Raw genomic sequence first — 24,207 nt, forward strand, 5'->3', positions numbered from 1 at the left:
GTAGGAAGGTACACAGAGTTGTACAATGTAGCTGCATTCAAACCCAATGGTATGCTCGTTGTCACAAAGGGCATTTCAAATTCTTCTTTTAAACATTATCAAATACATTGAAACTCATTGTAAAAAGAAATGTCCTCGATATGAGGATGAAAGTGGGTTGGGTAATTTATAAATTCTAATAACAGTATTAATACCACATGAAACGTTATGTTTATGATGCACTTCAATTGCTACTGTGTGAGTTGGATATATTTCTAGGATAATTCATAGAAATACGGATTTAAGGGATAAAAAAAGTATTTCAAATGATAAAATGAATTGCTCTACAAACGAAAACAAATAAAGAATTCGAACTAAAGAATTTGTTTTACTCTTAACTTGCAGAATAAAATAAATAATCTTACTATCAGAATTAAAAATATAATCCTATGGTATAATAGGATTGTATAAAATATGTAAATATTTTTAATAATATATAACTATTGTATAAAAATATAATCCATTGAGAGCAATGTTTAATAAATATGACACGTATTGCGAAAACTCTCGTTCAAACGTGTAGGGTGCCACGTGGAAAACATTGGTTCTAGAGTACTTACTGGAATGATGATTGGTTAATGCACTGCAGGACTATTAGCCAATCACCACTCATGGCGTTCAATCTTCCCACCAGTCTTTGGAAGAGTTCACTTGTTTATCGCGTATAAATAGATCTGAATTTTCTACCTTCAGTTCACTTGGTTTTAGAAGTTCCAGGACTGTTCCATTGTTATGGCTCGTACTAAGCAAACCGCACGTATGTCCACAGGAGGAAAGGCCCCAAGGAAGGAGATAGCGACGAAAGCTGCTGGCAAGAGTGCCCCTACTACAGATGGAGTAAAGAAACCCCATTGTTACAGACCAGGGCCCGTTACTCTTCGAGAAATTCATCGTTACCAGAAATCAACGGATCTTCTAATCAGTAAGGTTGAATTTCAGCGCCTCGTTCGTGAGGTAGCCCAGCAATACAAAACTGATCTTCGCTTTCAGTGTGCTGCCATCGATGCCCTACAAGAAGCCAGCGAAGCATACTTAGTGGGGTTGTTCGAAGACACCAACTTGTGTGCAATCCATGGCAAGAGGGTAACCATCACGCCTAAAGATATTCATCTGGCTCGGCGGATTCGAGGAGAACATGCTTAAACGAAAACAAAAACGGCCCTTTTCAGGGCCACCATATTCTGATAGAGGGATTGCCTGAACGTACGTTTCTAAATAAAATTTCTGCATTTATTTTCTATTCTGTTCTTTACTTCTTTCTGTATTTTTACATACCATTGATATTTCTAAATATTTTATAATCTATTTCAATTAGAGTATAAATTTAAGTTACAATTTATAAAAAATTAAAACTAACTGAATATTTTTAGAAGTTTCTTTAACCACTCAATATTAAATATGGAAATTATGGATTTCGACGAAAAAAAATTCCCCAGAAATCATAAGTCTGTTTTACTCGTGAGAAAATGATGCCAGCAGTATTACCAATACATAATAATAGAAATTATGCAAGAAAAATCTTTCATGCATCATTTGCTAGCGACAAAAAAATAATTTCACCTATACAATTGCTCCAATAATTTGTATAGTTCTTCATTGAATTTATTCAAAATATCTATTGCCACAACAATAGATGGAAGTTGAACAATCGCCCACCATTTCGACGAATGCACTTCTGTTCTATAACCATCCTTCTTCAGTTTGATATGAGTTATATCCGTATACAGTGTTTAAAGGTTTTTTTATCCACAATTTCTCATTATATCACGAGCAGTAATGTCCAGTTCATGGACTGTCAGGGAGGAAATCTGGTGAATGTGGCAAGTGTTATTTCCGTGGGAAGGTACCCAAATTTCAGTTTATACGAGCAGAGAATATCCACTATAATGAGAGTCTTGTATGTGTTTCTGGAAACATCAGCACATGGACTATCATGCATCGCTGGCATGCTCGTGTATTCCCAGGATTACGAATTTTTCAAACGAACTCTGGCAAGTAACAGATTTGTTTGCGAAAATCGATGCCCTGGCGAAATGTAAATTCCTTTCGAATAAAAAAGTGAATACACCTTGGAAGGCACAGCAGAAATACAAAGGTACAATATTCTGTTATTAATAATACCTCTCTGAAACAGATCCCACCTATACTCTAAAGAACTCATATCAGCTGAATGTGCGGGCCAGAAAAGAGCCATCTGACACTCTTGTGTTCAATTGTCATTCATAAATTAATCGTCACCTTTAGACATTGCAAGGTGCAGTACAGCTGACACAAAATTTAGGTATCGATGGACTTTTGATGGAATTCCATCAAAACATTCCTCATACAACGATACTACCTACAGATGCACGTGTTGTTTTAAGAAGGCAAGCAGGTTCCATTGGTTTGTTAGGTTCTCGCCACATTCTCTGACTACCATCAGTACAAAACAAAGTGTATAGTGATTAGTCTGACCACGTGATTTTCTTCCACGTGCTTGGAACCACTGCAAGCGGATTTTTCTGTTTTTCTCTTAAACCAGTGGATTTCGAATAGGCAGGCTACCACCAATATGCAATTTTTGTGTTTAGACCAGAAAGTAAGTCAATCAAATGGAAAGTTACACGAAGGTGATCAAAATGTAGAAACGTTACATTCAAAACTATTTTTAATACTCCGAATAAACGAACTGAAGGTTCATTCTTCTCTGCCTATTTATTAGAAAGCGCCTTTTAAATGATTCGAAATCTGGTGCTAGTTGATTGGGTATTTCATTCCTAAGTAACTGGGATTACAAAGAATAAGAAACACAGACTAATGTCGTGATGTCCAAGCTACACTCATGGAAATTTAAGCCGACCACTGAATCATTTCAGTTTTGATTTCTCGTTTTCCAATTTCAATGGATTATCAAATTTGAAAACAAGTTATTGACATGAAAGGTAACGAAAATTAAAACCTTGAACGCATTTATTATTTAGATGAAACACATTTGGGTGACGTTCATGAAAATATTGTTTGGGTGACTTATAATTAGAAGTAAAGTGGTTAAAAAGTTGGCCATTTATTTCTCTTTATTGATACACATCATTATTCTGCGTTGGGAATTCTGTTTGTGTTTTAATCCGGTTTGTAAGTCATCAATGCTCGGGTAGAGGATTCACTCATGGTATTGAAGAAAATTAAGTAATTCGAATTAATCATTATGGACCCCAACTAAGAAACCCATTCTGGAATATTATTTGGGAATAATATTCCACAAAGTTAAAATACGGTAAACTTCAGTTTTCCTCATCGAATACCATAACACTGCTTAAAATATGAAGAAATGTCTTCAATATACTGAAGGAAATGCTTTTGGTTGGGTAAATTATAAACTCTAATAACACGATGATAAATTCGTAGAAAAAGAGATTTAAAAGAAAGTTGCTTTAGAGAAGAAAATGACTTCATACGTATTGCATATTCAAAGTAGTTGAATTGGTGAAATGACCGAAAGAGCAGAAAGGATAAACACGCGGAAAATTAATTTTGTCGTGAAGTTCCTTTAATAATACGATCGGAAGAAAATTCAATTGCAGTATAAGTTTCATGGTTTGATTGCAGCAAGATATAAAATCACTTCCAGAAAGATAACCAACATTTCATTTCTTCCCAGAAGGGTATGCTACCGATGAAACAGAATTTCGAAAACAAATGAAGAATTTGTTAGTGAAAATAATGAATTCCTTTCAGAAACACAACAAAAAATAGTGTTTCGAACAGTGATCAGAGTAGTGAATGCAGAGAGAGAAAACAAAAGTTATATTTCCATCCCGGAAAGAGTTGCAAAGCTAGTCCGAAAATCATGGAGGAAATTAAAATATTTCTTCGAGATTCAAACTCCCTCGCGTCAAATCACATAAACACGAATTAACCAGCTTTCACAAAAAATGTGAAATTGGGCGTTATCATAAATATTAAATTTTTAAGCGTTTGAAAGATAAATTTCTTTTTCTCTTTAAATATTTTAATAGTAGAAACTGATTCAAGGAATTAGTTTGTCCATCCCTTAAAACATTTGACTAATTCTTCAGTAAACACGGGCATTCCCAGACTAAAATCTTTGAGGAACATCAGCAGCGTGATCTGTTCATAATTATAGGACAACTTTCTGGAATTCCAGCTACAGTATTCAATTAACCACGGGGTAAATATTTCCATTTTCCTGTCATTATATCTATTCAACATCGAGAAGGTAAAATGAACATAATAATCTGGTAACTCGCAAAATAAAAAAATTCTCAGAATAAAAGCAAAACAATAGTTATTTTTAGAATTAAATATATAATCCTGTTTTCATTCAGTGTAATTATGCAATGTCCCTATCAATGGACAGATGCTAGAGGACTGCGTTTCTGGTGATCAGATTATCGAATGATACTCAGTGATCGACAATTTCTCAGAAGGATCTTGAATTTTATGATCATTTCTTGAACTTCCACAGTTGGATGGTGCCACCACATGCACCCTTTTGTCCAATAATAAGATGAACAATGTCCAGTTCTGCAGCCTTTATTTAATAAAGATATGTATATTTCTTGCCGCATTTTTCTTCTCTTTTTGGCGACCCGGACAAATGCCCTACTAGCCCTTTCTTCAATCCGGAACTGTAGCAATTTTTCTCTCCATATTTATTTCTCTTTGCAAGAATTCCTCTTATTCAACTTTCATCAATCTTACGCATTCTAACACCGGCCTTGTAACCTTTACACTTGTATAAATCAGAATCTCGCAAAAGAGTGTAACTGTCCCATATGTTTTTTTTCTTGATTAACCCTTAAGTCTCTTTTAATGCACGTGGGAATGTTTTCATGGGGTACTTCTCCACTGGAACAAATTCATCCGTAGCTTCCAGGAAAAATCAGTTGAATACTTTTCATAATGAACTCCTATCCATTACGGTCACCACTGGACTTTCCCTTAGACTACAAAAATCTCTTGTGCACTGCCAATGAAATGACCTTGTGGTCGTTGCCTGCTGTCCGTTTCCTCCCTATCAAATTTTGGATGGGTTGGATACAAATAGCGTCTATTTGCTGTGTGGATTGTACCGTGATAAGTCAGTTGTGGTATGCTGCATTCTTATCTTCAGCAGTTACCACGGAACATACTCAATTTTCAGATTATGGCCACAGTAGGTAAGGCGCCTAAAATCCTACAACAACCAATAACTTTATTCAGTTCATTTATTGCTGAAATGCGGAACAGATACATCATTAACATAAATTCCGCACAGAAAGAAAAAAATGAATTAAGTTTTGTTTTGTTAATGTTTTATTATTCTTAATGTTATAAATATAAGTTATTATTTGTTCTTACAAGCTTCGTGGGTAGCATGTTTGCCCACCTTCGCGCGCGATGGAATTGACATGCGTTCGAGCCCCATTGATGATGTGAGGAAATTTTTATGGGCCTTTTCACAATGTTAGTCGTCTTGAATTGACTCCTTTCACAGTAAATTGGAGAGTCCCATCGTTTCACCTCAGCACGTGGCATGAAATGATGTGATTTCTTCACTTTATCTGTGAAAGGAGCTCCTTTTGGAGCAGTGTTGATGGCTAGATGTGAATCACTTCTTTTTGATTTGTCATTTTCCAATTTCAATAAATTATCAAATTTGAAAACAACTTATTGACATTAAGGGTAATAAATATTAACGCCTTGAAGGCATTTATTATTTATCCTTCGGACTATGAAGAGGAGCCTTGTCCACCTCTAAACTAGACTGATGCAATAAACCCTGGAACACAAATATCATTTCTAAAAGAGATCATTACTTTATAAGCAGAAAAAGATGATCACTGGGTTCTGCAGGGCTCGACTCCAAATGAAATAAAAGTTATTCTCAAAAAGGAAAATAATATTTAAGGAAAGTGAAAATGAAAAACTCTCTGTAAACCTAGATAGTTTACAATTTTTTTAACCAAGTTGGCATTCGATGGCTTTCATGAAATGGTTGTTTGGTTGACTTATTACTAGAACTAAAGCAGCTACCAAGGTTGGCCACTGAGTTCATCTGTATTCATGCAAATCATTTTTCTGTTTGTGTTTTAATCGGGTTTATAAGTGATCAAGGCTCAGGTAGAGGATTTAATCATGGTATTAAGGAATGTGCAATAAGATGGAAGAAATGGGTGTGATGCAATAAACATAGGTGATGCAACACCTATGTTAGTCGGTCTAGAATGATTCCCACATTAAATTGGAGATTGCCATTGTTTCAGGCCAGCTCCCGGCCTTAGACGAAGTGACTTCTTCACTTTTTCTGTAGAACGAGTTCTTTTTGTAGCAATTTTAGTGTCAATTGTCTGCGCATATGATACGGTGGTATCGTCACCTGGTGGAAAAGGCCCGCGATCGAATTGGGTCGATGATGCTGGGGACTCTTATGGACTTTTTTTTCTCTGCGTGACCGAATTAGTCGGTCTCAGGGGTAGTTAGCCAAGTTTTTCGTTCAGCAGAATAGGCAACTCGACAAGAGAACACATGCAATTTACAAACACAATGCATATGGGTATTTGAAGTGACTTTCTGGGTGAACCTAATATAATAATAATTTTTTTACCGGTGTCAATTGGAACCTTACACATCAGAATGATGTAAAAGCTGAATTTTTTCATGACACAACATAAATTCCCATTCGCTTTTCTATAATGATGTGGACTGAGCTGTTTGGATTATCTGTCAGAGGAGAAAAAAGCAGGGGAATGGGTCCACGTCAGATTGGTTTAAAATATAAACAGTTTATCATATAATTGAATAACATTTGAAGAAGTTAAACTCCTCAATACGAAGACATTATGATTAAAAAATACAGTTATCAGGTTTCGTTTTGGGGAAAATGTTGGGGGGTAAGCAACGGAAAAATTTGGAGATTTCAGTATATCCATCCAATACCTTCTAGTCTTGATTTACCAGACACAGCCAATAATATATGCTGACCCTTCACAGCCAAAGAATAGTCGGATGGTTGATCATGCCACAACCTTGATGAGCTTATCAGTGAATCTAAAGTTTTATGTTATGACATGCATGATGGCTTGTAAGTTCGAATTTGGGGGACCCTAATAAAACATTTTTCAGACAAATATGTGTTGGCATCAACGAGGAAATTCATTTGAGAGTTTTGCTGAAACCGTTGAGATCATTGGAATTGATAAAGTGGATCTCTTATAAAGGAAGCTACTGATAAGATAGGTGCTTCAGTTTAAGAACGGGCAACAAAAGATTTAATTCTTGCTTTTATGAGCAGAAGTGACTCTGCGGAACATCAATCCAGGCACTAATTGATGATGCAACCAATGTTAGATACACCTTTCTCAAGGTCTTTACAAATGCCAAAATATTCGGCCATAATGCCAGCAATTGTAGAAGTAAGGATTCATTATGCAGACCCTGCGGAAAGAAAGGTAACACATAAAACAACTGATGGCTGATGAGGCCAGAACTGTTTCATTTAGGAAAATATTGACAATGTGGAACAGACGTCAATGCCCTTGTTCCTCAATCACCTTTCACCGCCCACTCCGGTGTCCACAATGAGACGTCATTCCGGAAGTGGCATAATTCCGATACACTCTTGACTCTGTTGAACGGGGATAGTTCAATTTCTGTACTTCCTCCACAATAGAGTGACCCATGCTTTGGGAACCCAGTATCATCCCCATTTCAAAGCCATTCTTATCACAACGTTAATCTATACTGACACCGATTTACCGTCTACCGTGAATGCCGTGTACCTATATACCTGCCAAGCGATGGGTTTGTCCAATAGCAAAAGGGGTGATAGGGTCGCGTTGCCCACAAACGAGGTATGGCACGAAATCTGTTCGTTCATGTACACTGTGTTCTAAACAATTCCAGGTCATAAATTCCAAGTATTGGTCTTGAGGTTTAGATTACATTTTACGAAGTTTTCATTTAGCCAGCGAGTCGTTGATCACTGGAAGAGGTTGCCCTCGTAGGTTTTTGAGGCTGGCAGTTTGAAGAAATTCACATCCCTGCTCATCTGTGTGAGTAGGGATGAATATAATTTGTCTTTTCAGTGTATCTACTTGGTTCTTTTTTTTTTTTTTTTTTTTTTTTGACCCTCCAGCAAAGGCCCATGGATTCCATGGAGAATACTTCCCTTATTACAATTACAATTCGTCCCCGAATTTTAATAACATATTTTTAATTCATTATGGAGTCATCGATATAATTAATTATCAATTTAAAATTTCCAGTGAAGATTCGTCCTAAATTCCATTATTGCCACACTAAAGTAGTCTTCATTGTTCTTACTTTCTGTCCATTCTTCTAACGAATGGGAAACTTAACAATCCACTGATTATGACTTCATAATCATATATTATTGATTGGACATATCCACTAAACTACTTCCAGCATCAGAAAAATTGGCGTACGTTTTAGCTGGTTGGATTAGACATTCAAGTTCACGAAAACAATTTCGGATCTTCAATTTTAAAGCATCACCCCGTCTACGAGATACCTCCAGCTAGGATCTTCTTAATTCAAGAGGAACTGCACCGTGGGAAGTCGGTATTCAAATCAAATATCCCCGGATGGAAGTTACCTCTGCTGAGATGTCGGTTGTTCGGAAACAGCAAAGACTGCAAAGTAATATCGCAACCATCTGTCGACCCGAGGATATTTATTCAACTGGGATATGATTGTATTACTCCCCGATAGATAAAACCGATTTTAAGATAATTTAAATAATTAATATATATTCATTAGTGTCAGTTAGTCAGATATTTAGCTATTTACAAATAATTTAAGATAGTTAGGACCTTTTAGAAACTATATATTATGATAGTCAGAACCTTTTTCGTAATATTAGTTTAATTACCCTTTTTCTTCTTTTTTGTTTAGGAAGTATAAATGTGGTGAGCGATGGATGTGTTGGATTCCAACTGAGCAGGCACTCTGCTACACGGAAGATGTCCGTTAGGAGGATGGATGGAACGTTCATTGTTCCCACACGGGGTGCTGCGTAGTGGAAACCCAACGTGTCCATCAAAGGAGCTCATCGGGGGAGGGTAGTTAAGGCGAGAAATCGAAAAACTGTTGTGTTGTAATAATGGGATGGAGGGTGGGCTTATTCCAGACGGACGAAGTGGATCCCGATGATGAGGTGGAGGCCCCAGTACCGCAGACGGGTGCCCGTTAGGAGGGGGAGGTATACGGTGCACTCATCTGATTCGCCTGATGTCCTTCCGTAAGGGCAATCTCGTCTACGGATCCAGTTCACTAATTACTGTTTGTTTTCTCCCTTTAGGCATCAGCTGATTGACGGATTTCCAAACTGACTTTCGGAATGAGGACCGCTTCGTCCAGAAAGCTTCCTTGAATCGCAGATGAACAACTGAGGAATCTATTGAAGTGAAGCTGGAAGGAGGCCAACGATGACAGTTTCTGTTGATTTTATTATTTATGTACCATTGATCCGCTGTACTTGCAATTCGGAATGTAAATTTCTCGTTGCTAATAAAATTTATTTTTTTTTCAGTAAGAAATTTGTTTTCTAAAATTTCTAAAGGAGAATGATCTCCCTTCACACCGATATGCACTTTACAATCTGCTCATGCTGGAAAGGAGGGTGTAAATAAATAACAGAAACTTACTATTGATGAATCGCGTATCACACATTCAATACTTTCCATCAAGATTAAAGAATTTGTTATGATGCGTGCCCAAGTGTTCTCCTGATAGTGCCTCTCTTACTGCAATGAGGGTAACCAAAATAATATTCATTTTGAATACGAAAATATTTTCTTATTTTAAAATAATGTTGCTGCAAACTAGGAAAAGTTTACTTTTTAAACAATTGTTGTTGTTGTTGTAGGATTTTAGAAGTATCGGCGTCAAAGGCGATATTGCTCAATATAATCTGTATGTGAATTGTGTGTGTTCTGTGGTAAATGTTTAGGCTCCAGTTCTCTAAAGAACTCCTCATGTGCGTATGTAGATGCAGTTTTTCAGCAACCTGAAGAGGATCAAGAGTTTCCGTGAGAGGAAACAAAGCTACCCTTGCCTGAGAAGGTCTAACTCAGCCACGTTATTAAAAAATCCACGTTATGTGATGATATTGGTCAAAGCTATGCTTGGGCACATCTCAGGATTTGTTGTTAATTGCCGAATTGTTGATATTGGTAAGATGTTCTAAGGGTAGCGATGTTTCTAGAGAACAGGAAGCTAATTCTTGGAGAAACAATGTGGAATATCTTTGGGGGGGGGGGGGGTGTCAAAGTAGTGAACTATATATCAGTTCCGGTCTTTAGCTGTGTCTACAGCGATGTATCAGAAGTGTTTTCAATAAAATAAATTGATGTGAATTCCTAGTTAGGATAACTACTGCTGAAGTAAAAGCGTTAAGGGAAACGTGTTGGTGCCTGGAAATTGATGAATGATTTCACTGTGGTATTTACATCGTTTTTAGGAAGGATAGAGAAGGGGTGTTGGGATCAAGCTTGTCCTCAAAACCTTTTCGCATATTCAGAAGTTACGCATCCAATGTAGAATCTATGATGGATAGGAAAGCGTAGTGTGAGTAGAAATCCAAACATTGAGCAATATTTCAGGTTGGCATGAAAACTTCTTAGCCTCTATAATTACTTCTCAGAACAGTACGAATGTGGAAGTTTCAGTTATAAACATCAGTTTCAATTTACGTTGAACGAGTTTAACAAATCGTAGCTAATGGTAATCCCCTTTGCGACAAGAAAAGTAGTTATTTCCCTGACTAAATCCCACATTAATGCGCTATATCACCGATTCTTCTGATTCTTTTACCTTAATATATGATGGATCACTGCTGATAATAAAAACTAAAATATTTCTTAATCTTATAGTCTCTCGAACATTCTGGTACAGATAGCATTGATATTCAAAATCAAGAAGTGTTCTGCTATTCAACAAACTACCACCCTTCTAGATGCATTCAATATCCAATCCTTGAAATCAATGAAGTTTACATGCTTCTATTCAAAGTCCTCTACTTCGAGTGAACAAAATTTATATGCTATTCCTGTTAATTGCTTTCAGAGAAATACTGGACAATTTTTCATGTAGGAGCGTTTGTAGCTCTTTAATTTATGAATGCGGAGCAAACATGATTCTCTCTTTCTCTCTCCTCTCTAACTGTGCCCACAGTAGCTCAATACTCTTTGTCTGGTGATAACTTAGGTCATGGGACATGCTTAGCGCCAGTTTTATGTTCCACACACCAAGATTTAAAATATCTAGCCTGGTGTATTGAAAAATTATCATCTTAAAGCATGGTATTGTTTATAGAGAAACAATGTTTGCATAAGAGCTGATATTTTTGACTGCGAATATGATGGTAATCAGTGGCAGTAATTCGCCAGTACGGCATGATGATAGGATAGAAGCAATCCCAATATATTGCTGCCCAGACCTTTGGTGCTATGGCCTTCTTTTTTCACAATTGGCACAAGAGAGGATGATGCGATTTCTTTTGTTATTCTTCAAACATAAATTTTATGCGATGTAGAAAAAATTGTGAAAGATAATTGCTCTGAAAGTACGATATTCTCTGCAATGATCTTGTACAGCTTTTTGCTTCGTCATTTAAGATACAGCTGCTGTAAATTCGTCAAATAAATCAACAGTTTTAGGCACCGATGACTGTGCCAAATGTTTGCCCACTATTTGATCCATTATTTTGGATTAGATTTGCCGAAATAGGAAAAGAATCCCTTTTGTTATGAAATCAAACGAAACAGACCCCAGGTTTTAATTTTAGGATTTCATAGTTAAGAAAAAAGAAATTAAATATACTACTGCATGTGCAATTATTTTATCTTTCTTTCAAACGTGCAAGGAACAAACGTGCATTTTTTCGCAATATCATTTTCAACTAAATAATCGGCCAATTTCATTGGTGCTTCAGTTTTGTGTCGAATTCCCCACGAATTCAAAGGGGAATCAGCTTTTACTAATTTCATGTGGAAGTTTATAACACAAATCAATTCTTGCCTTTTCGAATTTATTATATTGATCATTTCTGAAATTATATTAAATGTTATAGAAAATATCATCACTAAATTTTTTTTGAATCAATATTACAAGAAGATAAGATATATTCACCGTCCCTATGCCCTTATGGCATACGTCACTCATTTCGTTTTTTCACAGGTGTACGATTAGGCATAGCTTGTAGTGAAGAAAATGAAAATGAGATATTTCTTGTTCCTCAGATAATTCTTTCTTATTCAGCTGAAAAGCAGTGCTCAGAATTTATGAATGTTTTATAACATATGGACATGTTACAAAGAACTTTGTATATTTATGAATACTACAATAAGAGATAATGAGAAAACAAAATAGGAAATATTTATTATTTAACGCTAATACTCAGTTCACAAGAACCACATTACTGACAATAATTACAGTTTAATATTCAAATCATACAAATTATATTCAAAAGTTTAAGTATTATAAAGATCTTTTTCATCTTTGGTTTCTCGTTGCATGCGTATCAATCACATCATTTAATCATTCGGGCCTTCAATGCTGAACTTCATGCAACCCTGCAATGTCAAATTAAAAATTCATACCTTTGTTGAATGAGAATTTTACTCCATTGGATCACCTCATTGGATTGAATGCTGTGATTGCTAAAGAATCTTTCCTTAAAATTTTTGTTAGATCAAGTTTTATGTACAATATAAAATAGTCGGATATTTTTCTGAGATTGTTATTTTCTCTCTTCCTTCGCTCCTTTGATCAATATTTGAAACATTTTTCTGAAAGGAATTCATGTTTCACTAACAAATTCTTCGGCAGTTTCCCGAATTCTTTTTCACTGCTGCACACCTTCTTGGACAAAAAAACTTGTTATCTCTCTTGGAGTGAATTTATAGTTTTGCTTCGATTGGTCCATGAAAATTCTACAGCAACTGATATTTGAAATCGCATCAAATTCTCTCGGTCCTATTTTTATGGTCCGGTTGTTGACAACAGTTATAAACAGTAAAACCAATTTCGAAAGAGAATTAAACAACAGTGCCAAAAATTATTTTTAATTTTGCTTCCAGATATTTACCTTTGCTGCTCTCTTTCGACCACTTTACCAATGCATCCACTTGATTTCTCATGTTACTGAATTCATCTTCTTCTTTAAAATAATTTTTGAAATCTGAAAATCTATGAATTTATCATAGAAATATCATCCCTTTGCATAATAGCAATTAAGGTGTATCAGGAACACAACCTTGTGTATTTTATGTCAGGTGTTATTAGAATTCATAACTTACCCAACTGCCTTCCTTCCTCATATCGAGAACTTCATACAAATCCTTGAAAGTATTTAATAATGTTTTTAGAAGCAAGCGCACAAAGATTTTGAAATAATCTTTGGTAATTATAAATTTAGGGAAGAGAGGAAATTGTCAAATACCCCAGATTAATTTTCAGATAACTGTTGACAGGTTAATAAATGGGAGAGCTTGGAAATAAGGAAAGACTATGCATATTATCGAAAATTACAAGGATGGATTTAAATAATTTCAATGAAACCTTTCTTCAGAAAGCATAACCGCAGTTCATAATACCATTATTAAATCTTGTATCTGAGGTAGGATTACGTAAAACTGGATTAAAACAAAATCAGAACTCCCAGCTGAGGATTATAACTTGTAAGAATAGTCTTGAACTCAGTGGAAAATTCTCTTAACTGCTTTATATTTGGTTATAGATATGTTACCCAAACATCCATTAGAACGTACTCAAAATTTCTAAAAGAATTACCTAATTATTCTATCCACGTGCACCTTTTTTATATAAAACCTTTTTCTGTTGAGACTTTTCTTTCTGGAATTTTAAAATAAGGAATTTTTGATTGCTCTTTCTTAATATCTTAAGAATCAATTCCATTTTAGTTGGAGACTATTTAGAATAGTCTCGAACACAGTGGTTAATATATTTTGCTTATATATTTTTTCAGGCTTAAATGCATTAATCCTGTTCATAGTACGAATACCACATATGGTCATCAAATAAGAAAGATTCAATGATTGCTTTAAAATTCACAATGGAAATCATCAAGCACCAGATTTCGAAGACAGTTTAGAGTGGGTTTCTTATAAATAGCCAGAGAACTGTCCACCTTCACTTCTTTTCCAGAATTTCTGTTGTATTGAAATTATCATGGCTCGTATTAAACGCACCTCTATTAGACCTAAAGAAGGAGACGTCCAAGAAAGAAGACCCGAAAAACTATTAGCCACAACTGTTCCAAAAAGTGCTCCTCATCGTTTCAGAACAAGTGCTGCTGCACTTCGGCTAATTCGACAGTATCCTACATCCAGAATTGAAACTTTCCAGGGTATTGTTTATCACTTACCAGAGTGTTAAAGTTTATTCGTCTTTTCCAAAAAATTCTAAGCATTCCACCCGTGCAAGGGTCAAGCCTGAAGCTATCCAGTTGGCGAGACGTATTCGCGGAGACCATGTTTAAACGCAACGAAGATACCTGCATTCAAATAAACGGCCCATTTTAGGGCCATAAATTCACGATAAAGGGATTCCTTAAACGTGCACGTATTTTTATCATTAATCAAATTCCTTAACACCTAAAAATTCCATTAATATTAATCATTTATTCTTTTCGATTTACTTTCTTTGAATTAACTTCTATTCCGTTTAAAAAACTAACTTAAAAATCGTACACCCTAAATTAAAATAAGCAAAAATTTTTAAGAAGTAAAATCTTAAAACGACATATATGGAGGAATGACGATGTTCCTGTAGATTTAAAATGATTTCTTTTTCAATTCGTCTTGCAGGATTATCAAAAACAATATTTTTAAAGAAAGAAAATATTTCTAATTTTGGAAGAATAGTAAAATATTTCATTTTAATTAAAGGAAATTGTTGTATAATATAATACATTATCAAATGTATTTTACAACCATTTAAATAACACAAACCTGTTATATTAAGGTGGGCTAATGGTTATATAATACATAATGAAAACCGTTTTTGAATTTATATTCCATATCGGGTGAAACGTATTTCATAAGATGGTAATATGTAAGTCGCATTTTAAATTGGCATTATAAAATATATTAAAATTCAGGCTTTTTTTCAGTCAAACAAAAAATAAACCTCAAAATGAACGCACAGATTGATCCGCATAGTATTCAGTTAACCACAGGGAAAATATTTGTATGTTCATGTCACATATATCTTCCCAAAATTTAGAAGATAAAATTAACATAAAAATCAGGTAACTTGCAAAACAAAATAATTTTTCTGAATAAAAAAATAAACATTATTTATTTTCAGAATTAAAAATATAATGTTATGGTCATAGAGGATAATTATCCAATGTTTAACAAATATCACATGAAAACTCTAGTTTTAGAATACTGTCACAAACATATAATCCAGTTTACATAATGTGCAACAAGCTTGTATGATGTCATGTGGTACTCCCTGGAGTCATGACTGGCTACAGTAGTATTGACCAATCAGCACTCACGACGTTAAATCTTCACACCAAGCTTTGGAAGAGGTGACTTGTTTATCGCGTATAAATATATCTGAATTTGTTACCTTCAATTCACTTTGGTTTTAGAAGTTCCACGACTGTTACATCGTTATGGAGGTACTAAGCAAACCGCACGTATGTCCACAGGAGGAAAGGCCCCAAGGAAGGAGATATCGACGAAAGCTGCTCGCAAGAGTGCCCCTACTACAGCTGGAGTGAAGAAACCCCATCGTTACCGACCAGGGCCCGTTACTCTTCGAGAAATTCTTCGTTACCAGAAATCAACGGATCTTCTAATTAAAAAGGTTAAATTTCAGCGCCTCGTTTGTGAAATTGCCCAGCAATACAAAACTGATCTTCGCTTCCAGTGTGCTGCCATCGATGCCCTACAAGAAGCCAGCGAAGCTTACTTAGTGGGGTTGTTCGAAGACACCAACTTGTGTGCAATCCATGGCAAGAGGGTAACCATCACGCTTAAAGATATTCATCTGGCTAGATGGATTCGAGGAGAACGTGCTTAAACCAAGAAAAAATGGCCCTTTTCAGGGCCACCATATCCTGATAAAGAGATTATCTGAACGTACGTTTCTATATAATATTTATATTCTAATCGGTTCTTTTATTCTTACTCTCTTTGATATTTCTTAATATTTAATAACCTATTTCAATTGCCAAACAGGCAAAAAGTAGTTTTTTAAGAAGAAACGACGCAGTGAATATATTGAATATATTACAAAAATTGTTAAATAGGATATTTTGAGAATGAGAATGAAATATTTGACAAAAATATTCGAAACCAGTCTGTATAAACTCGCGATCATCTCAGGCTACCTATAATTAAGCACAATGGTATAAAACGCAAATTTTTATACAAAATATTTCTTAATGAGTGATAATAAATAAAAGAATGTGGAAGTTATAATTATGGATTTCGATATAAGAAACCTTTCCCATAAATCTTCAAAACCTTTAAAATATTGATGACGTCAATCTTATTAGTATTACTGGAAAGAAAGATTATATAGCATCAGTTTCAACTATCCGTTCCCTCCATTGCATTTATTCCAATTATCCGTTTACAGAATAACAGCTGGGTTTTCTCTGCAGTCAACCACCCGTTGACTATAGGCAACCTTCCACACCTCGGTTGTGCAACATTCCTTCCTCAGTTTGCATTTATGACAAACTTGTTATGTTTATGTCAACCGGACAGTCTGACCAAGAGAAAGAATCCCATTATCATTGAGTTTGCTGAAACACTTCAACCAGATCTCCTAGCAGTTGTCTAATGATTTCGTTAGGTGATATTCAGCGTTTTTCACAAAAACACATGCATACAATCCACATTAAAATTAAACTCCACTCCGAAAAGATAGAAACGAAAAAAGATAAACCTTTTCAATGTATTTTATTCCCAATATGAGAGAGTGAACAGAATGGCAAGTTCATCGGACACACCGAACTGAACATCGGGGAAAATTGTTTTCTTTTTTTCAAGACATGACAGTTTCTTTTCTCTCACTGACAATTTTTATGTTCAGAAAAGTTGCATCGTTTCTATAGAGAATTACATACACATGTCATGGTTCCACGTTCCGATTCAGCAAACGTAGGCAAGATTTCAGATATTTTAATGTTAAAATGGAAAAGAGAAGTAATCTGTTGTCTTATAAATCTTTGAGTATGAAAATGTGTGTGAAGTTTAATGTTTTGAATGTACAAAGGAAGTTGGTACCCATGTGGAAATTTGAAAATTTTTCTAATTATATTCTCCAAGTTTACCAAAAAATGTGAAAAGGTCATCGGATGTAAAAATTTTAATTTGAAGTGTTTTCTGTTTTATCCGTAGGGTTTCATTATGTTGCAAGCAGTAGATGGTCACCGAGGAAATCTCCTGGTGAAGGTAGAAAGTGTCATTTCCATGGAGAGACTAAAAGTTCATCATCCTTTATTTCTTTCACCATATATGGAACAGAGACGTTTCACCATAGTTAGAGGTTCGCATTTGTTTCTGGAAACATTAGTACATGAGCTAACTTGCAACGCTGGTACACCCATGTATTTTGCAAAGGCAATCTTCATGTAAAAGAACTTTTTTCGTAAATTCCGTGGTGGAAACTAAATTACTTTCTAACCATCTAAAAAAAGTAGAAAGACACACAGAGGGGTACGTACGATGTAGCTACTTTAAAACCAAAATGTATGCTCGTTTTCACAAAGGGCATATCAAATTCTTCTTTTTTACACATGTTTGTTGAAACATTATCAAATACCTTGAAACTCATTGTAAAAAGAAATGTCTTCGATATGAGGATGAAAGCGGGTTGGGTAATTTATAAATTCTAATAACAGAAGTAATACAGGATGATACGTTATGTTTCTGATGCACTCCAGTTGCTACTGTGTGAATTGGATATATTTCTGGAATAATTCATAGAAATACGGATTTAAAGGATAAAACAAGTATTCTAAAAGATAAAATGAATTTCTGGACAAAAGAAAACAAAGAAAGAATTCGAAGTAAACAATTTGTTTTCCTGTTAAATATGTTAATAGTAGAAAATGAGTCAAGGAACTAGTTCATATCGCGTCAGCAAAGGAAAAAAACCAAAATGTAGTTGTCCATCCCTTATAAAATTTACCAATCCTTCAGTAAATGACACAAAGGTTAGTTTTCTGAATAAACATTTCACGGGCATTTTCTATTCATAATTATAGCACAGGTATTTTTGTCAATAGAAAAAGTGCACCAACCCCTCAAATGAACACGACAAGCAAATTAATATGGATCCTATTGTTACCCACTGGGAGATCATGGGAAACGCTTGGCTCCAATTTTATCATTCGCAAACCAAGATTTGACACAACTAGCTGAGTGTATTGGAGAATATCATCATCAAGTGTGGTATTGTTTATTGGAAAACAGTGAGTTGAACCTGTTCATTCAGAATATCACGAATGAACAAACCAACATCCTCAGTGGCTGTATTTCGCCCGTACGGCATGATGGTAGAATAGAAAGACTACCAATATATTGCTGCCTAAATCATTGTTGCTATCGTCTTACTTTTTTCTCAATAATTGGCACAAGAGAGGATGGTGCGATTTCTTTTGGTATTTCTGAAACATAAACTTGGTGCGATGTAAGACAAAATTCTCAATGATATTTGCTCTTAAAGTTAGAAATCTTTCCAATCATCTTATATAGGTTTTTATTTCTTCATTTCAAATACAGCTGCTCTACATTCATCAAATTCCTCAACAGTTTTATGCACCTTTCCCTCTGCCAAACGTTCGCCCAAAATTTGATCCCTTTGGAATTAAGAAAATGGCGCTCATTTTAGGGATTGGTTTACTTTTGTCTTTCTGAATTTGAGGAAGTTGGGCTATTGTTATTATTAACAGAGTATTCCCCGACGTCCCTTTCTGTTTTCGGTCTCAAAATGCCTTTCTTTACTGAAGGATGTGAAAAATTATAGAAGAGATGTAGAAATGTTTTGGATTTTTTCATTGCTGACGCGATATAACGTAGCTTCCTTGATTCAGTTTCTACTATATTTAAGGGAAATTTTACTTTTTCAAACAGTAAAAATTTAATGCTCTTGATAATGCCCATTTTGGTGAAAGAGAGTTAATACGTGCTCATATCATTTTACCCTAGGAAGTTTGCGTCTGGGAATGTTTTTATTAATTTTCTCCATTATTTTCGGAGTAGATATTCCAGTAAGAGGAAAAAAATATCAGTGGGAAAACCGTCAGAGGAAAAAAAAATATCAGTGGAACAAATATTCCTTTTATTATGTAATAAAACGAAACAGGCCCCACGTTTTAACTTCAGTATTTTTAGTGAAGAAACAAATTAAATATACTTCTGCAATTATTTAATCTTTCTTTCAAACGTGCAAGGAAGAAAAGTCCTTTTTTTTCGCAATATCATTTTCAACTAAATAATCGGCCGATTTCTTTGGGGTTTCAAATTTGTGTTGAATTCCCCCCGTAATGACAGGGGATCAGTTTTTGCTAATTTCATGGGGAGGTTAAAAACACAAATCATTTCTTGCCTTTTCATATTTATAATATTCATCCTTTTATAAAATATTATCACTGTTATTCCTTTTTGAATTAATATTTCAAGAAGAGGGGATATATTCACCGTTCCTATGCTCTTAATCGATGTGTCACTGAATTCTATTTTTTTTTTCAGGTGCAGTGATTAAAGCTTTTATTGAAGAAAAAGCCGATATTTCTTGTTGAACAGCAGTGCAAGTTTCTTCCCCGTGGTGGGCAATATTATCTAGTTCGAAAATGTTTAATTTCTTATTTTAATCGCAGTAGTATTTTCTTTTTAAAAATCGTATTTATTCTCAATTTCGCGCTTTTATTTTCTTTTGCCTTAACCCTGAATTTTATAACTTTATAAGGGAGGTTCCAATGAAAATTTAGAGGGATGAATATTATTATTTAATATTTACAACACATGGATATGTTTCAAACAACTCTGTATATTTGTGAATACTACAATAAGAGATAATGAGAAAATAAAATAGGAAATATTTATTAATTAACATTTACATGGTAATACTCAGTTCACAAAAACCACATTACTGACAGTAATTACAGTTCAACCTCCAACATTTAATTATTATAATGGTCTTATTCGTCTTTGGGTTCTCGTTGCATGAGTATAAATCACATAATTCCACCATTTTTCCAATAACTCATTCGAGCCTCCAATGCTGATCTTCATGCAACGTCGCAATGTCAAAATAAAAATTCATATTTTTGCTGAATGGGAATTTTACTCCACTGGAGGTGAAACTTCTTCCCGGTCACCCAATTGGTTCAATACTGTGATTGCTAAATAACATTTCTTTGAAGGTTCGTTAGACCAAGTGATTAGGTACAGTATTTATTGGGGAAAATAGTCGAATATTTTTTACTGGGATTCAGATTTGCTTCCTGTTTCCTCGAAGCAAACATAAATTTTGTTTTCCCCACTTCCTTCACTCCTTTGATCAACATTTGCAACATTTTTCTGAAAGGAATTCATTAATTTGTCTAACAAATTCTTCACCAGTTTCCCGTATTCTTTCTGATCTGCTCGATGACTTTCTCGAACAAAACAAATTGGTTAACTTTCTTGAAGTGAATTCATAGTTTTGTTTCAATCTGTCCATGAAAATTCTACACAAAAGTGATATTTGAAATCGCACGAACTTCTTTCGGTCCTATTTTAATGGTCCGGTTGTTGACTACAGTTATAAACCGTCAAACCGATTTCAGAAGAGAATTAAACAACAGTGCCAAAAATAATTTTTAATTTTGCTTCCAGTTATTTACCCTTCCTGACCTCTTTTGACCACTTTACCAATGCATTCACTTGATTTCTCATTTTACTGAATTCATCTTCTTCTGTAAAATAATTTTTTAAATCTGTATTTCTATGAATTTATCACAGAAATATCATTCGCTTTGCACATAAGCAATTAAAGTATATCAGGAACACAACATTGTGTACTGTTTTGCAGGTGTTATAAGAAATCATACCTTACCCAAAGCCCTTACTTCCTCATATTGAGTACTTCATATAATCCTTGAAGTTATTTCGTAATGTTTTTAGAAGCAAGTGCCCAAAGAGGTTGAAATGACCTTTGGTAACTTAAAATTTAGGGAAAAGAGGAAATTTTCAAAAGCGCCAGATTAATTTTCATATAACTGCTGACAGGTTAATAAATGGGAGAGCTTGGAAGTAATGAATAGAATTTGCATATTATCGAAAAATACAAGGATGGATTTAAATAATTTCAATGAAACCTTCTTTCATTTAAAATGAAGCCTTTCTTCAGCAATTCAGAATACATAACTCCAGTTCCGATAAGTGAGCTTTAACGGTTACTTTAATCAACAGAAATTATAATTTCAAAAATGGAGCCCAATTAAGTTGTTTTCTTTGCTGGAGGGCCATAACGATTATTTCAGATTCTTGAATATCATTATTAAATCCTGTATGTGAGCTTTGAACACTCTAAACCGGATTAAAACAAAAACAGGGGAAGCGTTATAGATGGAAGGCCCAAAAAACAATTAGCACAACTGCTCCAAAACCTGCTTCTCAACGTTTCAGGCCAAGTGCTGCTGCGCTTCGGCTAATTTGACAGTATCCTAAATCCAGAATCGAAACTTTCCAGGGAATTGTTTATCACTTACCCAAAGTTGTGAAGTTTCTTCGTCTTTTCCAGAAAACATCTGAGCATTCCAACCGTGCAAGGATCAAGCTGGAAGATATCCAGGTGGCGAGACGTATTCGCGGAGACCGTGTTTAAACACAACGAAGATACTTGCTTTCAAAAAATGGCCCTTTTTAGGGCCCAATTCATGATAGAGGGATTCTGTAAACGTGCAAGTCTTTTTATAATTAAACACCACATTCCATTATTACTAATTAATTTATTCTTTTCGATTTATTTTCTTTGAACGAACTTCTATTTCATTAAAAAAAAATTATAATTAAAAATCGGACACCCTGAAATTAAAATTAACAAAAATTTTCAAGTAGTAAAATCGATATTAATTAGCGTAATTCACAAATTAGAAATAAAACAATTCATTCTTAGCTGAAAATTTAAGAGATACTCTCTGCTAAAACGACATATCTTGAGCAATAACGATGTTCTTGTAGATTTAAAATGATTTGTTTTTCAATTCGTCATGCAGGATTATCAAAAACAATATTTTTAAAGAATGAAAATATTTCTAATTTTTGAAGAATAGTAAATATTTCATCTTAATTAAAGGATAATTGTTGTATTATATAATACATTATCACATGTATCATACTACCATTAAAATAACACAAATCTGTTAGATTAAGGTGGGATAATGGTTATGTAATACATGACGAAAACCGTTTTGAAATTTATAAACCATATTGGGTAATACTGGATGTAAGTCGCACTTTAAATTGTCAATACAAAATATACTGAAATTCAGACTTTTTTTCAGTCAAACAAAAAATCAACCTCAAAATGAACGCATATATTGATACGTATAGTATTCAGTTAACCACAGGGAAAATATGTGTATGTTCCCAAAATTTCGAAGATAAAATGAACATAAAAATCAGGTAACTTGCAAAACAAAATAGTTTTTCAGAATTAAATATATAACGTAATAGTCATAGAGAATAATTATCCAATGTTTAACAAACATCAAAAGAAAACTGTTGTTCTAAAGTACTGTCACAAAAATATAATCCAGTTTTCATAATAAGTTGCAAAAATTTTTATATGATGTCATGTGGTACTCTCTGGAGTCCTGACTTGCTACGATACTATAGACCAATCACCACTCACGGCGTTTAATCTTCCCATCAAGCTTTGGAAGAGGTGACTTCTTTATCGCGTATAAATAGATCTGATTTTGCTACCTTCAATTCACTTTGGTTTTAGAAGTTCCGGGACCGTTACATCGCTATGGCTCGTACTAAGCAAACCGCACGTATGTCCACAGGAGGAAAGGCCCCAAGGAAGGAGATAGCGACGAAAGCGGCTCGCAGGTATCCCCCTACTACACCTGGAGTGAAGAAACCCCATTGTTACAGACCAGGGCCAGTTACTCTTAGAGAAATTCGTCGTTACCAGAAATCAACGGATCTTCTAATCAGAAAGGTTCAATTTCAGCGCCTCGTTCTTGAGATTGCCCAGGAATACAAAACGGATCTTCGTTTCCAGTGTGCTGCCATCGATGCCCTACAAGAAGCCAGCGAAGCTTACTTAGTGGGGTTGTTCGAAGACACCAACTTGTGTTCAATGCATGGCAAGAGGGTAACCATCACGCCTAAAGATATTCATCTGGCTAGACGGATTCGAGGAGAACGTGCTTAAACGAAGAAAAAATGGCCCTTTTCAGGGCCACCATATCCTGATAAAGGGATTAGCTGAACGTACGTTTCTAAATCATTTATATTCTAATTGGTTGTTTTATTCTTACTCTCTTTGATATTTCTTAATATTTAGTAACATATTCCAATTGCAAAAAGGCAAAAACTATTTTTTTAAAGAAGAAACCGCGCAGTGAATATATTAAACAGATTACAAAAAATGTCAAATGGGACATTTTGACAATGAGAATGAAATATTTGACAAAAATTGTCTAAACCAGTCTGTATAAACTCGCGATCATCACAGGCTTACTATAATTAAACATAATGGTATAAAACGCAAATTTTTATACAATATCTTTCTCAATGAATGATAATAAATAAAAGTATGTGGAAGTTATAATTATGGATTTCGAGATACGAAACCTTTCCCATAAATCTTCAAAACGTTTACAATATTGATGACGTCAATGTTATACAGCATCAGCAAAAAAAAAAAACCTTTCATCTATCCCTTCCCTCCATTTCATTTATTCAAAATATCCAATTTTAAAACAACAAATGGATTTGCTCTGCAGTCAATCACCCGTTGACTGTACCCAAACTTCCACACATCGGTTGTGCAACCATCCTTCCTCAGTTTGAATTTATGAAAAACATATTTTATATTTATGTCAAACGCGCAGTCTAACCAAGAAAATGAATCCCATAATCATTGAGTTTGCTGAAACACCTCAACCAGAACTCCTAG

The 24,207-nt window shown here is 34.7% G+C and overlaps 3 protein-coding genes across 3 annotated transcripts; all 3 read left to right on the forward strand.

Annotated features, from left to right (window-relative positions):
* The first annotated feature begins 771 nt into the window (after positions 1-771).
* On the forward strand, positions 772-1,182 carry LOC150078758 (histone H3.3 type 1-like). The gene has a single exon (XM_090383404.1). It carries the CDS (start codon positions 772-774, stop codon positions 1,180-1,182), a length of 411 nt encoding a protein of 136 aa, XP_090239530.1.
* Positions 1,183-14,232: 13,050 nt separating this feature from the next.
* On the forward strand, positions 14,233-16,098 carry LOC150078759 (histone H3.3 type 1-like). The gene is made up of 2 exons (XM_090383361.1): positions 14,233-14,239; positions 15,695-16,098. The coding sequence occupies exons 1-2, from the start codon at positions 14,233-14,235 to the stop codon at positions 16,096-16,098; spliced, it is 411 nt and encodes a 136-aa protein (XP_090239487.1).
* A 6,951-nt stretch (positions 16,099-23,049) lies between these two features.
* LOC150078760 (histone H3.3 type 1-like) lies at positions 23,050-23,460 on the forward strand. The gene has a single exon (XM_090383447.1). The coding sequence runs from the start codon at positions 23,050-23,052 to the stop codon at positions 23,458-23,460; it is 411 nt and encodes a 136-aa protein (XP_090239573.1).
* The last annotated feature ends 747 nt before the right edge of the window (positions 23,461-24,207 follow it).

This window comes from Mastigoproctus giganteus, chromosome 10 (assembly GCF_048544385.1).
Source record: "Mastigoproctus giganteus isolate SK-2022 chromosome 10, ASM4854438v1, whole genome shotgun sequence".
NCBI classification, from domain to species: domain Eukaryota; kingdom Metazoa; phylum Arthropoda; class Arachnida; order Uropygi; family Thelyphonidae; genus Mastigoproctus; species Mastigoproctus giganteus.